Source organism: Oncorhynchus mykiss, chromosome 5, assembly GCF_013265735.2.
Source record: "Oncorhynchus mykiss isolate Arlee chromosome 5, USDA_OmykA_1.1, whole genome shotgun sequence".
Classification (NCBI taxonomy): Eukaryota; Metazoa; Chordata; class Actinopteri; order Salmoniformes; family Salmonidae; genus Oncorhynchus; species Oncorhynchus mykiss.
Genome location: NC_048569.1, coordinates 24,313,136 through 24,326,101, shown reverse-complemented (window position 1 = coordinate 24,326,101; position 12,966 = coordinate 24,313,136). Strand labels below are relative to the sequence as shown.

The 12,966-nt window shown below is 41.1% G+C and overlaps 1 protein-coding gene across 5 annotated transcripts in view; it reads left to right on the top strand.

Moving 5' to 3' along the window:
- The window catches only part of mast4 (microtubule associated serine/threonine kinase family member 4), a 172,053-nt gene that overhangs the window by 100,358 nt on the left and 58,729 nt on the right, over positions 1-12,966 (top strand). The window contains exons 1-2 of one of the 5 annotated variants that reach the window (XM_036977106.1): positions 1,537-2,246; positions 3,841-3,921. The exons of the other annotated variants lie outside the window; for them this stretch is intronic. Coding sequence (XP_036833001.1) covers positions 2,200-2,246; positions 3,841-3,921 — 128 coding nt within the window. The 5' untranslated portion in view covers positions 1,537-2,199. Of the gene's footprint in view, positions 1-1,536; positions 2,247-3,840; positions 3,922-12,966 lie in introns of those variants that run through there. 5 annotated transcript variants of the gene reach the window in all.

The window sequence follows — 12,966 nt, the reverse complement described above, 5'->3', positions numbered from 1 at the left end:
TAACTACATTTGCAGGTTCAAAAATATAAACTTGTTTATTGATTTTAAAGAAAGGCATTGATGTTTATAGTTAAGTTCACATTGGTGCAACGACAGTACTTTTTTGCGAATGCGCTTGTTAAATCATCACCCGTTTGGTGACGTAGGCGGTGATTCGATGATAAATTAACAGGCACCACATCGATTATATGCAACTCAGGACAAGCTAGATAAACTGGTAATATCATCAACCATGTGTAGTTAACTAGTGATTATGTTAAGATTGATTGTTTTTTTTTTATAAGGTAAGTTTAATGCTAGCTAGCAACTTACCTTGGCTTCTTGCTGCACTCCTGTAACAGGTAGTCAGCCTGCCACGCAATGTCCTCTTGGAGTGCAATGTAATCGGCCACAATCGGTGTCCAAAAATACAGATTGTTATAAACTCGAAATCGGCCCTAATTAATCGGCCATTCCGATTAATCGGTCGACCTCTAATATCAATGGTGTATGTTTGCTCATATGTTGTTCATTGTCTTTTTTGTGAACCTGTTAATTTCCTCCATGTAATCAACTGTCACCCAAAGTGTCAGTTACTTCCAAAAGAGCCATGATCTAAACTCTGAATAAACCAGATTGTTCATTTGAGTAAGTGTTCAGGCTGCAGTTGTAGAGTCGCTATGTTATGTTGCTACGCTACAAAATGAATGAGTGGATCTTGGCGTGGCTGTTGGTTTGAGGTATGCCTGCCCTAGTTCTAATGTACTAGAGGTACATACCTTGTCATGTCCCAGTTACTGCCTGCTCTCCCCGCCTGCCTGCTCTACTGCTGCAGTCGATGCAATGCTCAGTCATCTACAAAAGCGCTTTTTTCCTAAAACCTGGCTCCCAGTAATAAACAATTGATAGGTTTTCTGAAGAGAGGCAACATTAGTGCATTATCTGTCTGTCTGCTTCACTCTGCACTCTGTGATAGGCTGTTTGGAAGGAGTCCTGGAAACAGTTGACTGCACTGTTGGCCGGCACTTTTTCCACTCTTCAATCTATATTGAATGTGCTTCCAGAGAAACATTTGAGACTACAGACTGCTTGACTGCATAGCCTGTAGCCTATATACAGTACATTAATGTATTTCACAGCTATTTAAAGACCCAATTCCCTGTGTACTTTGATGTGACTGAAAGTCTCTCCTTGGCTGTTTTCTAATTGATCCTCCAGTATATTATCATCATGATAGACTATCAATAATGTAGTTATTGACTCGACGTATGTTATGTAGAGTACACCGTGATTATTTAGCAATATATATTGTACAACAGTAAAAGGCAGATGATGCACGTCAGGGTGTGTTTTATCGGTGAATAAGCACTTGCCCCAGAGGTGTACTAAAGCACTGCAGGGGTGGTGGGGGGCAGGAGGATGAGGGTAGTGGGGGATCTTCCCACTATATTATTAGCCTTCTGAGGCATGCTCTTGCGCCTTCCCCCAAAATGACTGCTCATTTCTTCCATTGCTTTATTCTGGATGTTGGAAATCCACAGGTAGGAATGACAAATGTAGGGTGCACATTTTCTAGTATGACATGGTTTTGAATGGAGGAGATATGGAAATGAATGTAGCCCTGCAGTGACATTGTGTGCTGTGAGGACACCCTGCGATGTCAGGACCAGTCATGATGACGTGATGGAAAGGATAGACTGCATAGAGGATGAGAAGGATGGACAGCATACTGTATAGCATGGCAAGAAGGATAGACAGAATATAGGATGAATACATTCTGAGCTATGTTGCTGTAGTGAATCACCAGTCAGTGGAAGAAAGGGGTGGAGGAGACACGAATGAGTGAGCGTGAGCTTTTGCAAAGTAGAGGGGAGGGTGTGTGTGAAGGGAGGGGAAAAGGGGGTATTGTGCTGCCTCTGTGCTCCCCCACCCTCCCTGCCACCTCAGGCTGACGATCTCCTCTGACAACCACAAGGTGGAACGTGGTGGAAGGACCCGAAACAAGCTGCAGTGTTGTTGCCGTTTCCCCTCTTCTTTCCCCTCCTCCCCCTCATTTTGTTGTTGGAGGAGAGGGTTAGGCTAGCCCCATTCCTCTATGGGGGTGACTGGCTCTGGCTCTTTGTCAGTTCAGTGCAGGGTAGAGGATAAGCGGGGTGGCTCTGTGGCTGAGTGGTGTGAATATATCATGTGCACAATAGAGCGGGCGAGCACAGTTCAGCCATGAAAGCCCAGCGGGAGAGGCTGAGGATTCCAGGACTGACATTGGAGTGAGTATTTTTTCTTTCTTTTCTGCTCCACACTGCAGCAGACAGCTTCATTGGCCCCTGCTGCTGCACCTTTTGTTGTTGTTATTTCTCTGTAGCTACAACAAGCGTTGTGGAGCGTTTAGCATTATGCAGCATTGCCACATACAGCTTCAGTACTGTAGCAGCGTACGCAGCAGGATGTGTGATGTCAAATCCTCTGCATTGATTTAGCGACAGGGACTGTGTGTGTGCGTGTCGAGCAGAGGACTGCCGCACAACCTCTGTTTGGTTGTGACGACACACTGACACACACAAACACACTCAGACATACTCACATATACCGAAACACGCCACTAAATCATTGTGACAGTGTGACTATTAAATGGCATGCATTTGTGAGGCATGATCGTTAAGTTGATTGGCAGTAGAGTAGTCTTATACCCAAGGCCTTGTTGGCTAATGGCTCCTGCCTACTACCAGTCACAGTAATCTGCTCAGCAGACAACACAGGCTCTGTTATGGCCCTGTTGTTTTCCTATTGCACATCACACAGATTAGTTCTTAGTGTAATGACCCATGAAGGCGGTGGCTCTCTGGTCACCAAGGCACATGTTTGTTTGCGTCCTCCGAGGCTTAAGCAAGTGCAGGTATTGCTCTGTAGGCATATACGTTGCCTACTCATTTAATTTAGATCCAGTTCAGTGTCATTACTGACAGGAAAGTCTATATGGTTTGATTTTCAATTCATCAGCTCTATGGAACAATACCAGTGTTTAATCATGGACAACTGATACTGTTGAGATACTATTATTTTCTAATCATTATAGATTGTGTCTACTAACTGCTATGATAGCAGGCAAAAGTCTGTCAGATTTTTCTATTTGGATAACTCAGTTAACACTGGTTTGGAGGGCTAAAATATATCTATCACATGTAAAGTGAAGACCTTTAACAAGTGAGCTTTCTTTCCTTGCCAGTGAAGTTACTGTAAAGGAGTAGAATCAAATCACATTTTATTTGTCACATGCGTCAAATACAACAGGTGTAGAACTTACCGTGAAATGCTTACATACAAGCCCTTAACCAACAGTGCAGTTCAAGAAATAGAGTTAATAAAATATTTTGTAAATCAACTAAATCTAATCAATGAAAAAGTAACACAAGAAGGCCTACGTTACATGATTTGCCTTCTCATAGCATTTATGAATTCCTCCGATTTCAAGGAGGAGTTGGTTTCATTGTGTACCTGTTTCAGGTTTCACTCTCCACCTGTGTGGATAGTTTGGACCCTTTCTATTATAATCGCTTAAACCAATCAAACCTCAAAGACCAAACCGTTTCTAATCCTCTAAGAAGTTAAACCTGTGTTGTGTGGGTAGACAAGTACCTTGGTAACCTATTTCCAGAACACCATTTTGTTTCATTTCAAAGGGGACCATTTGTTATGCTGTGCTGCTGTGATAAATGTATGTCAGCTAGCTAGGAGAACAGGGTATGTGTCTGCATACATCAGCCCAAATCCCCTCAGGCCTTCTAAGTCAGAGTAACCATTGTCCTGTGCAAATTTAGTGTGCTAAAGGAATCACTATTTACAAAACTTACATTTAACTTCCAGCCTCACGCCCCGAAGCTTGAGCCCGACACCCACAAGTCCTTGCAGCCCGCTCAGCCCGCTGCACGCGTTTCATTTTTGGAGGTAAGCGTTACAAGCTCTTTTTCGACCATCAAGGCCATTTTGTTTTTTGGGGTTGAGGAACAAATCGTGCTGGATTGTGAATGGTTGATTCGAAATTGCATGCAATCATCTCTTTATTCTGACAGAAGTCTGTTTTTGGATTTCTCTCTGAAATATGCTGCTTTTGGAGCAGCTTTGATGGAAGACACAGTGCTTATATGTGACCCACCACCTGGATTTGGTCCCATGTAGCAAAATTTAAAATGGTGTTTTAAAAAAAAAAAAATTACATTGGATGAAAGTAGAGGCTGAGCTAGAAAATGGTATATCATACACTACAGTTGAGGAACAATGGGAAAGTAATTCTGCTTTGAAAGTTAAACTTGAAACTCCACATTTGAGAAAATGGCCCGTGAATGTTTTGGTACACCTACTGGAGAGCTCTTCTTTGTCTCCACCCATTCAGCGTCGGTCACAGTGTAAGGAAACAACCAAAGATTTCAAGAATAAAAGTGGTGAAATGAGTAAATAAAAGTGGTAGTAAATATACACTTGATCTAGCCCTTGGCCTATATCCTAATCTGACTATGATGCAGGTCATGTGGTTCTTCACATTTACCGTCTCATTAAACACACACTATATCAAATAAAATCCAAGTGTGTTTCTCACATGCACAGGATACAGAAGCTGTTAACGGTAACAGTTACATTGTAGTGGTTGCTTGCATAGTGGAGTCTTTTGTTTAGACGTAGCTAGCTAGCTACAGTCACCCAACTCAGAATTCCAGCTTGGGAACTCTGACTCTTTCTATAGCTTCGACTTTCCGACCTGAAGATAACTGACGTCATTATTTGACCCTGTTTTTTTCCAGAATTACCAGTTGTTTTGAACGAGTGTGTGGGGTGTGTACTTTTTCAGAAAGGCACTGCATGTTCGAGCCATGGGCAATTGGACATTCCCCAAACGTTATAATAAGATTACCTTACCATCGCATGATATGGCCTGTTAATGACTTTGCCACAGGCAGCAGGTAGCCTAGCAGTTAAGAGCGTTTGGCCATTAACCGAAAGGTCGCTGGTTCAAATCCCTGAACCAACCAGGTGAAGAATTTGCAAAGCAGTTAACCATAATTGTTCCTGTAAGTCGCTCTGGATAAGAGCGTCTGCTAATTGGCTAAAATGTAAATGATAGGTAAACAAAGGAACAGGAAAATAGCCTAAGCTTCACATGGATTCAGCATCAAGGACATCGATCGGAATTCCCACATTTTGACAGTTATGTCCAACAGATGAAAGTGAAAGATGCAGTTTTTTTTTTACAAGATGATAAAACAATAAGCAGTCTATTGTTAAATAGTTTGTTCCTAAACAGACTTCCTATCGTCACTGACACTTTTCATTCAATGTGCATCGCTTAAGCAAGCCAAACTTTTCACAGAAGCTTCATGGACAAAAACAATGTCCAATGTAAAGAAACAACGGGAATGTCTGACTGTTTTGCTTCTTGTGATATAATTTTTTTATAAAACATTTTATAGATTCCACTCCATGGTGAATGAAGTTTCTGATGAACTCCACCCAACGATTACATCGTTTCACCCATGGTCAATACTTCTAAAATGTAAATTCTGAAATGCTTACCTTGTACCTAAGTTTGTCCTCGGTAGTTGCGTGCCTTTCTTTGTTTGCTGAAATCCATACTTCAACAAGATGGCATCTCAGCGCAGATGCGCATATGCCAATTGAATCTCAACAAGGAAATTGTATTTGATTATTGATTATCTGTAGTGGAGTTTAGTCAGCTATTGATTAGGCTACTGTGTGCCTCCGCTGGAAAAATTTATACCCTAACCAATTGCATTACTACTAAGACCAGCTTTTGGAAAATATCAGAGCGCTGGCTTTATCAAGTCGAAATTCCCAAAGAGTGTGTGTTTGACACTAGAGCTGGCTTTAACGCCAGCTGAAAATAGAGCCCCATGTATATCACTAGTTGGCTGTACCTGGGCCAAAATTTGGGTATTTCTCAGCCTATACTGTAGCTTGGCCTCAATCTTCTTTTTAAATGATAAGCCTACATGTTTTCGTGATACAAATAGAATCACAATGCATGTCGTATCGGCACCCAAGTATCACGATATAATCATATCATAAGGTCCCTGGCAATCCCCAGCCCTAGTCAATAGCAGAATTTACTCTTATAGAAACTACCCAGTCTGTGAGCCCGTGCTTCACACTACTATGGCTGATGCATGTCAGCACTTCAAAGGGACTCTGAATCATCTGGGGAAGTGACGGAGGGGGACATGGCTGTCTCCCTGAGTGTTCCCCTTAACTTTTCTCTCTCTTGATGTCCTTGTTTTCTCTCCTCTTCGCTTTTCACACTAATAATGGCGGAGATAGATCACTCTGTCCTCTTCAAATCAAACTTTATTTGCCACATACAACAAGTGTAGACTTTACCGTGAAATGCTTACTTACAAGTCCTTAACCAACAGAGCAGTTCAAGAAGAAGAAAATATTACCAAGTAGGCTAAAATAAAAAGTAGTAATAAAAAGTAACACAATAAGAATTACAATACGAGGCTATATACAGGGGGCACCGGTACCGAGTCAGTGTATAGGGGTACAGGCTAGTTGAGGTAACCTGTACATGTAGGTGGGGGCCAAGTGACTATGCATAGGTAACAAATGAACAGCGAGATGCAGCAGTGTACAAGAGATGGGGGGCTGTCAATGTAAATAGTCCGGTGATGATTTTTATGAATTGTTCAGCAGTCTAATGGCTTGTGGGTAGAAGCTGTTGAGCAGCCTTTTGGTCCTAGACTTGACGCTCTGGTATCGCTTGTCGTGCGGTAGCAGAAAAAACAGTCTAACTCTTCACTGTCTCTTGATGTGTAGCCTGGCGAGCTGCCCTGAATCAGCCTTTTGTTCCTGGGGTAGGTTCCTCTGGTTTTGTATATTCAACTGGGTCATTGAGCCCGATTCCTCGTTTTGATGCATTATACTTTCTGGTTCACCATTTGTTGCTAGGTAGTTAACGTTAACTATCGCTAGTTGTCTGTACCTGTGCCACAACTTCAGTATTTATCCTCCTATAGCTTGGCCACAATCTTCTTTTTAAATGGTAAGCCAGCATGTTTTCAGCACTGAGCAAAACTTGTTGTTATTATGGCTCTCTCTTGTCCCTCTGCAGCAGACATCTCATGAGCAGTATGTTTGGAACATCGAATCACAATAACATTGCAGTATCGAATCGTGATAAATATAGACTCGCAATGCATATCGTATCAGCACCTAAGTATCGTGATAATAATGTATTGTGATGTCTCTGGCCAAACCCAGCCCTAGTCAATAGTTTCTATATGAGTATATTCTGGTCAGTGAGCCTGTGCTGCTTGCTACTCTGGCTGATTCTTGTCAAGACTTCAAAGGGAGTCTGTATCATCTGGAGAAGTGACCGAGTAGGAGGGGGACATGGCTGTCTCCCAGATTGTTCCCCTTCAATTTTCTCTCTCTTCGCTCTTTTCCTAAGTCCTTATTTTCTCTCCTCTCGGCACACTAATGCTGTCAGAGATAGCAGGTCACACGGTCCTCTTCACTGTATCTTGTTGTCGCCTGCCGAGCTGCCCTGAATCAGCCTTTTGTTCCTGGAGTAGGTTCCTCTGGTTTCACACATTCAGCAGGGTCATTGAGCCCGACCCCTCCTTTTGTTGTACTAACCATTCTGGTTCATTAATGTTTCCAGAATCCCTAGTCTTCTCCCCTCTTTCACCAATTTATTTGGGATGGGAAGGACAGGACAAAGGGGAAAGGAGTTCATCCTTTCTGAGAAACATGTTTGTTTGATTGATAGGCTACCGGGCCTCATTTATAAACGTTCCGTACGTACATAATATTGTCCAACATTTTCCTGATAAAGTTGGCATTGATAAAAACGTTCCTTACCGCCATGCAATATTCAAACCATACGTATGCACGTTTTGATGACACGCCCAAGCATACATAAAGGAAAACATCGCCTCATAGCAAGATGCAGCCATATGACGTTAGTAAGAAGAGTGAAAATCTGTGGGGTTTTTTAGAATCCAAAATTGTAAATAAGAATGTTTTTTTTAACAGACTTGCCTAGTTAAATAAAATAATAATTAGACATGAGAATACATGCCCTATCCATTTCATTTTCATAACCATTGCAGAGTAAATTCCTCACCTTTTCTGGCCATTATGCGGTCCCAAAGTAGCCATACAAATGACCATGCACATCACTCATTTAATTGGGCCTAGTAAATGGATAAGCTATGTATTTTAGGTTTTTCTGTACAAGATCTCATTGGCAGCCCAGTTTATAATAGTCTAATTTAAAAGATGAACAGGCAGTTATTTTATATTGAAGAATGTACTTCAGACCCTTTGACTTTTTCCATATTTTGTTACGTTACAGCCTATTTTAAGATATATTGAATTGTTTTCCCCCCCTCATCAATCTACACACAATACTCCATAATGACAAAGCAGAAACAGGTTTTTAGAAATGTTTGAACGTTTATTTTAAAAAGAAAACGGAACACATTTACATAAGTATTCAGACCTTTTACTCAGTACTTTGTTGAAGCACCTTTGGTAAAGATTACAGCCTCGATTATTTTGGGGTATGACGCTAAAAGCTTGGCACACCTGTATTTGGGGAGTTTCTCCCATTCTTCTAAGCAGATCCTCTCAAGCTCTGTCAGGTTGGATGGGGAGCATCGCTATTTTCAGGTCTCTTTAGAGATGTATGATTGTGTTCAAGTCCGGGCTCTCGCTGGGCCACTCAAGGGATTTCAAATACATTTTACTGAGTTTTTGCTTCCGTCTGGCCACTCTACCATAAAGGCCTGATTGGTGGAGTGCTGCGGAGATTGTTGTCCTTCTGTGGAAGGTTCTTCCATCTCCACAGAGCAACTCTGGCACTCTGTCAGAGTGACCATGGGGTTCTTGGTCACTTCCCTGACCAAGGCCCTTCTCCCCTGATTGCTCAGTTTGGCCGGGCGGCCAGCTCTAAGAAGAGTCTTGGTGTTTCCAAACTTCTTCCATTTAAGGATGGAGGCCACTGTGTTCTTGGGGACCTTCAAATGCTGAAGACATTTTTTGGTACCCTTCCCCAGATCTGTTCAATGACACAATCCTGTCTCGGAACTCTACGGACAATTCCTTCAACCCCATTACTTGGTTTTTGCTCTGATGTGCACTGTCAACTGTGGGACCTTGTATAGACAGGTGTGCGCCTTTCCAAATCATGTCCAATCAATTGAATTTACCACAGGTGGACTCCAATCAAGTTGCTACTTATGTAAATAAGGTATTTCTGTTTTTAATTGTTATATTAATTAGCAATCACTGTTTTCGCTTTGTAAATATGGGGTATTGTGTGTAGATTGAGGAAATGTTTTCATTTAATCCATTTTAGGATAAGGCTGTAAAGTAAAAATGTGGAAAAAGTCAAGGGGTCTGAATACTTTCCATATGATAGGTGCAGTGAAATGTGGTGTTTTACAGGGTCAGCCATTGTAGTACGGCACCCTTGGAGCGTATTAGGGTAAAGTGCGTTGCTCAAGGGCCCATTGGCACATTTTTAACCTTGTCGGCTTGGGTATTCGAACCAGCAACCTTTCGGTTACTGGCCCAAGGCTACCTGCCATCACTACTGTAGGTACTGATATAAAAAATGTGTAGGCTTAGACAATGTGTCAGAATTTGCGAAAAGTCGAGCGTATTAAGTTTTTTGAGGTAAAGTCAATGCAGACATTGTTGAATTGAAATGTTCTGCTGGCGGGTTCACAACAATTGGCCATTGTTTTTTTATTTTGTTAATTGTCACAGTACTTTGCCAAATACAGTATAAGTTACTGCAAAATATAAAAATATTCTGCCAAATACCAAAAACATTTGATAAAATGTACCATTGCTCTTTCTTTTAGAAACTGCCGTTGCCTAATTCCAATAGTTCCAAATTATACAGCAAATTAAGGGTGTTATTGTCACCATAAAAGGTGAATGGTGTGTGTTTTTCAAGCTAATGATATTTCACTCGCGCACAGTTTTAGTACAGGTCTGATTTTATAACGGGAAACATGGTGTACATATATGGTGTACGCCAAGTTTATTAATCAATATTTTTATACTTACGTATTTTTAGCAATGATCCACATAAATATTTACATAAATATGTACCTTACTTTTATAAAAGAGGCCCCAGATTTTAATTAGTGAAGTGCAAGAGTAACCATTCTAAATTTCGGAAATGATTCTTATTTTGGATAAATAAATGTAACAAACTGTGATGACAAGGCACATGTATGCGTCAGCTTGATGCTCATGTTACTGCTGTAGTGTAAATGTGTTTGTGGTTACTGTTGGTGATGTTTGGAGGGGAATGTTGTCAGTAATACCGTTTGTGTAGTGTCTGTCAGGAATATTCTTTAGATAATATGCTATACTTCCTATAAGCCATTGGCAGGGCATGTGTTTACGCCAGACATACTTTCAGTTGTCAATATACAGACAGTATGAAAGACAAAGTCCTTGACAACCAAGCGTTCATCAATGAGTAGCACAACGCCCCCTCACATCACCTCTGACCAACTTGTGCTGCTAACTACACTTACATTTCTGTTGAGAGGAGCAGAAGCCTAGTTCAAGTGAATCAATTTCACAAAGATTGCAGCATTTGTGCAATACAGTATTATTGTTGTAATATTCCTAGTTGAAACTAGAAAACCTCTTAATTGAGAATAAATAGGAAAGTGAGGATCTCCAAAATCATCACATCATTGATGCTATTTTATTCTATCTGCATTTTGCTTTTCCTATCAAAAATTTTGGCATGTTTGTTTATATGAAATTTGACTCTGTAATTGACCTTTCCTTGAATGGGTATCATAAGTATGCCCTGTGTTTACTGTTTTTAGTGTCACATTGTGAGTAACCAATGGGAAGGTCTTCACTGACAAGTATGGTGAACACCTCAGACATTAGCATGCTTGTTAGATTTCTCAAGTTTGTTTACCCTGTCAGCAGGACATTGTCACTTTGTACATTTATTTTACAGTATTGTCTTGTTTCGATTTTTTTCTACTAGTGGTCATGCTTACCTGTTCAGTAGACACGACGTTGCTTAACTCAGAAATAAAATCTTGCCTGTTTGGTCAGATACTTGCTCTGTCAATGAGAGATTACCCTTTAAGTAACAAAAGACAAATCAGTCGCTACATTAGCTTGCCAATGCTAACCAGTCAATGAGCAAATTATATGACGACTCGCTAGGCTAACCAGCAAGGGCAGGCTGGGTATCCATCAGCTAATCCATTTTAAGTACAAATCCTTTTGAAGTCAAGTGTCTGGTGTGAGTCATCCCCTATGTGTAATATTAGCCATCAGGACAATAATGTTTCACAGTGATTCCAGAGAACAGAGTGAACTTTAATCAGGATTAATGAATTAGGAGAGATTAGTCTACTCGGCTAATTGCTGTGCTGCACAGAATGTATAATTTTCCCTAAAATATTTGCAGCCCATTACTGTAAATCAAGGGCAAGAGAATTAGCACGTCAGGTCACCACCTATAGGTGGTGCTGTTATAAGAGGTCTCACTTAGAGACATGAAACTTTGTATGTGGAGACTTAAATTTGTATGTAGTTGTCTTTCCTAATGCTGAACACATTTGCCTCAAGGACCCATAAGGTCTGTCAGGATAGACTTTCCTCCTTGGAAATGTGGAAATTCTTTGAAAAACCTATTTTATTTGCCCACTTATATCCTTTGTAAATCCACTCCACAAAGTCCTGTCAACTGTCAACATTTCTTAGGTTCAGGAAAGACATTACTGTGTTTGGCATTGATATCTAAAAAAAAAAAATGGAAAACTATTAACAATTTACCTTTTTGACTCTAACGCTAATGCTTAAAATAATTATTAAAATAACGTATTCTCATGGACTAAAAGCCAGATTTATAAAAAAAAATGATCTTTGGACTCTTAGTCCATGAAGAGTTCGGAAAAAGAACGTTGATGCTTTCAAAGATGCCACACTATACCAGTAGGAGCACATATGTTAAAATATGCTTCAAATTCTTATTCTTCCCGAGTAGCGTAGTGGTCTACGGCAGTGCAAGATGCGTCACTACAGACCTGGGTAAGATCCCGGGCTGTATCACAACCAGCTGTGATTGGGAGTCCCATAGGGCGGTGCACAATCGTCCCAGCGTCATCCAGGTTAGGGGAGGGTTTGGCTGGGGGGGGGGGGCTTTACTTGGCTCATCGCACTCTAGCGACTCCTTGTGGCGGGCCGGGCGCCTTCAGGCTGACCCTGGTCGTCAGGTGAACGGTGTTTCCTCCTACACATTGGTTCGGCTGGCTTCCAGGTTAAGGTTAAGCGGGCGGGTGTCAAGAAGTGCGGTTTGGCAGGTCATGTTTCGGAGAATGCGTGACTCGACCTTCACCTCCAAAGCCCGTTGGGGAGTTGCAGCGATGAGACAAGATCGAGATTGGGGAGAAAAGGGGGTAAAATACACAAATGTAATCACATGGTACATGTCTTAGCTTCTCTCAAACTATGTTAAGAGACTGGTCAAAAGATGGCTAAGTTATTGACAAATAAAAAATATTTTGTTTACATTTAACCACTGTAAATCCACTCCACAGGGGCCTATTAACGTGCTCTCGTAGACATCCGTAATATTAACCACACTGAATGAATATCTGAATATCTCAAAAACAACTATTAACAACCCAGCTATTAACAACCCTTTCTTCGCATATGTAACACTAATGTTCAAAATCATCTGCAACCATCTTCTCCTCATGACCATAAGTCAGATTCATTTCAGATGTTGTATTTAGACTCATTAAATCCGTCTTTAATAAACAAGGTAATGCTTTCACTGATTGCACATAAAGGAAGAGCCTACATGATAGTGCTTTCTTCAGTCTCTGGTGGCACAGCCTTAGACCACTGCAGATTTTGAGTTTAAGATTTTGTAATTGACGCTGTAATTTCAGGTCAACACCAAGCAGAATTTAGCAA